This window comes from Aristolochia californica, unplaced genomic scaffold (genome assembly GCF_029961685.1).
Source record: "Aristolochia californica isolate CCGP_79_NKW_82.1479 unplaced genomic scaffold, dmAriCali1.0.hap1 SCAF_7, whole genome shotgun sequence".
NCBI lineage: Eukaryota > Viridiplantae > Streptophyta > Magnoliopsida > Piperales > Aristolochiaceae > Aristolochia > Aristolochia californica.
Window position 1 is genome coordinate 5,380,091 of NW_027182268.1, and position 3,446 is coordinate 5,383,536.

Genomic DNA, 3,446 nt, shown 5'->3' on the forward strand with positions numbered 1-3,446 from the left:
TTCCATTTGTTGCTTGAAGGCTGAATTGAGTTTCATTTCTACTAAACTTTCATAACTTGATAAACTTTACTTTAATACATTATAATTCCAGTTATGATGCCATGTTAAATTCTAAAATTAATCCATGAATAACTTGGTATGAGAAGAAGAAAAAAAAAAGATGAGAAGGCAACAGCAGGAGTTGGAGAGAGAAACTTTTAAGGGTTAAGAGAGAGCTCATGAATGAACTCCGCCCCCTCTCTTTCTTATTTATATAGGTGGGACATGGATATCCTAATACATAAGAGTAAAAATAACATTTTAACTAACTACTAATTGTAGGATTACGCCATTCACTCTCAAAAAAACATTGTTAACTCTTAACATAGTATAGGGGCAACGAGGGAGTCTAAACTGATGAGCGAGTGAATTTCTCACGGTAACCTTGAAGATGAGCAAGCAGTTTGTCTCTGGGTGGCAGAATTGCTTTCAACGAGTCGGTATCAAGGCAATCTTGGAACCACCTCTTCAGCTCGGGAAAATCTCTCTCGTCAACCAGTGTCTTGCCAAGAACTTCTTCTTCGAGGGGAACCCAGTAGGCAAACCAACCAGCTATTATGTCCACAAAGCCTATGCTCTCCCCTCCAAAGAACCTCTTCCCGTGAAGACCTCTTTCAAATACCTTCATGGATTCTTGTACTTCTTTGAAGGCTTTCTCTTGATCTTCCGCAACACTGAAAAGCGCCGGTAGACACTGCACAAGGAAATTCCTGCAACCCGTGAGTGTTGGAGAACTTCATATAACCATGTTTTTATGGTCCGTTTGATTCTTTCGACCTATATATCGCCGATCATCACATAAAAAATTAAAAATAGCGGTCGCTTACCTTTTCATCTGCATATTTAGCCCAGAACCGAGTCATTGCGCGGTCGTAAGGATCCTCCGGCAACAAGGGATTATTCTTCCATGTTTCATCAATGTATTCTATGATCACAGGAGACTCAGCAATTGATTTCTCACCGTGAACAAGAACTGGAACTTTTTTGTGAACAGGGTTGTATTGCAAAATAAGAGGACTCTTGTTAGCGAGGTCTTCTTCCACGTACTCGTACTCAATCCCTTTGAGGTGCAGAGCCCATCGAACCCGCAGAGCATAGGGGCTTAACCACATTCCAAATAGTTTGACTGTTTTTCCAGCCATTTCTACTTCTTCTATGTTCTGTGTCTTCGTCTCGGATGCAACTGTGGTTAAAACTTGGATGCCTTTTATATGCCATTGTCGATGTGACACTGAAAGTCCAAGATGTCCGACATCTGCCTCCTTGGGTGTGCTGAAAACTGTTTGCGTGTCAAAGACGGCCTTGGGTGAGCTCAGAATTGTTTGCGTGTCAAAGACGGCTACACTCGTTAAGTAAGCTCGAATATAATTTAAAATCAATAGTCAATGGAGTAGCTTTGTCAGTTTTCCCAAGTTTGAACAACCGATCGTAAATTAATTTGAGCTAAGTTTGTAAAGACTATTTGAGCCATTGTTGTATAAGTAGCGTATATAGGATTGGGTGTGATTATTATTTGTACTTGAATTGCTATTATATTTGTGTCTAACTATAAGCAAGGTACCCTTTAGTCTCGTCAAACCTTAACAAGACAAGACCATCCTCCTTTTAAGTAAATTGAGGAATGCTTGTGTGGCTATGAATAAGGGTGGCTTCGAACCGAGTCGGTTCGTGAGCCGCTCGAGTTCGGCTTGGTTTCGGCTCGGTTCGATTCGTTATATTTCGAGCTCGAGCCGCGCTTGAAATCAGAAATTGGCTCGTTTAGATTAACGAGACAAGCTCGAGCAAAGCCAGGTTCGGCTCGTCAGCTCACGAGCGATTTGGGGATCGGGGGATTTGGAAATTTTTGGGGAAACTGTCTCTTCGTTTCGTCTTGTCGCCTGCGAAACCCATTCTTCTCTCTACCATTTCCATGCCATTTCAGCATGATTTCTTGTGGAAATCGTTGTTCGTCGGCAGGTATTCAGCTGAAATGGGGGATTTGGTCTTCAAATCCCTCGTTCTCCCTCTCCCTCTTCGATTCCTCAATTTCTTATTTTACGATTTCTTTCTCTTCTTCCTCTTCGTTTTCTTCATCCAAAGTTTTTCCTTGCCGACGATACGAAATCGACTTTCTGACGGAAGGAGGTAAGATTTTTATTTAATCTTCTATTTTTTTTTCGTCGCCGACCTAACCCTACAAAATCTCTAACTCTCGCTTCGTTTCAGCAATGCTCCTTCATTCTTGGAAAGTCTTTTTGGATATCCGAACGACGAACACTTTGTTTCTGTAACTAAAATGTTCTATATTAGAATGCAGTTATGCCTAAGCAAAGATAACGATCTGTTTTTTTTTTTTTTTCCAGATATTTGTAGCTGACAATTTTCTTGAACTTACAAAGTACACTCGGAAAGAAATCCTTGGAAGAAACTGCCGGTATGAATTTTATTTCATGATTTGGAGTATTGATACTGTTTGATTTTTTGAAACGATGAGTTCTTGATTTAAGGGTAGAAGGAAATGCACTGTCACAACATAATGAAAAGATCATTTTATACATATTGTATATGGATGTTTCCTTTTCCTCTATAACTTAAAGAAAGAGAGCTTTGGGGGATGGATTTTCCAACAGAGATAGTCATAATTATTCTCTTTGTTCTCATGTCTTATTTCAAGTCTTATCTGCACAACCTCCACTGTTTCAAGGAAATCTCCTTTGCAATTCCAATCCTAATGTTAATGTTAAAGTTAGTTTTAAGTGATTTTGGTGGGTGAGGGGCGAATTATGACTTATTTAAAAAATTTATATCAATAAATAAAAACAGCTATACCCCTCTATTAAAGCTTGGTTATATATTTGGGATTTGAAAATAATGACAAGTAAACTTTAAGTATCATTTTTTGTTTAATAAATGGGTATAGGCCTCTCTTCCTTTCACCCCTACTTAGCTGAGGTGTACAACTTCTTCTTCTTGAAGGGAAGCAGCAAAGACATCCAGTAAAGCTGTTCGAACTATATTATTTTTGTTGTTCTGCAGAAGATATTGTTCGCTTGGGGTTAGCATAACAACATTTATTGCCAAAAGTTCTACTAGCAAACACTCCAACGGGGGTTCTCTTCTGAGCTTCTTGCCAATTCAAGTAAGTTACTGTCTTCTTTCTAAAATTTTACTTTTTAAACACATATTTTCCAGATTCTATTGATTTCATTAGTATGTTTTCCCATCATCTTTCTTCGTTCCCTCTGGCTGACTCAAAATTGCTTAATCGTTATATCCACTCAAAGATAGTTCCTTGGAACTCTTAATAGGGGATACCGATTGATGGAAAGAATAGTACAAAGGGTGTCCATTTCTTATGCAAAAGGTCACAAAATTCACTGTGGACTTTATCTGAGGCAGTAGTTTCCTATGGGGATGACTGTAAAACA

General features: G+C 38.9%; 1 protein-coding gene across 1 annotated transcript; it reads right to left on the reverse strand.

Annotated features, from left to right (window-relative positions):
• Window positions 1-255: 255 nt before the first annotated feature.
• Window positions 256-1,187, reverse strand: LOC137936395 (glutathione transferase GST 23-like). Its single transcript, XM_068781034.1, has 2 exons — window positions 867-1,187; window positions 256-733 (listed from the first exon to the last, which is right to left on the reverse strand). The coding sequence occupies exons 1-2, from the start codon at window positions 1,179-1,181 to the stop codon at window positions 389-391; spliced, it is 660 nt and encodes a 219-aa protein (XP_068637135.1). The 5' UTR covers window positions 1,182-1,187; the 3' UTR covers window positions 256-388.
• Window positions 1,188-3,446: the final 2,259 nt, after the last annotated feature.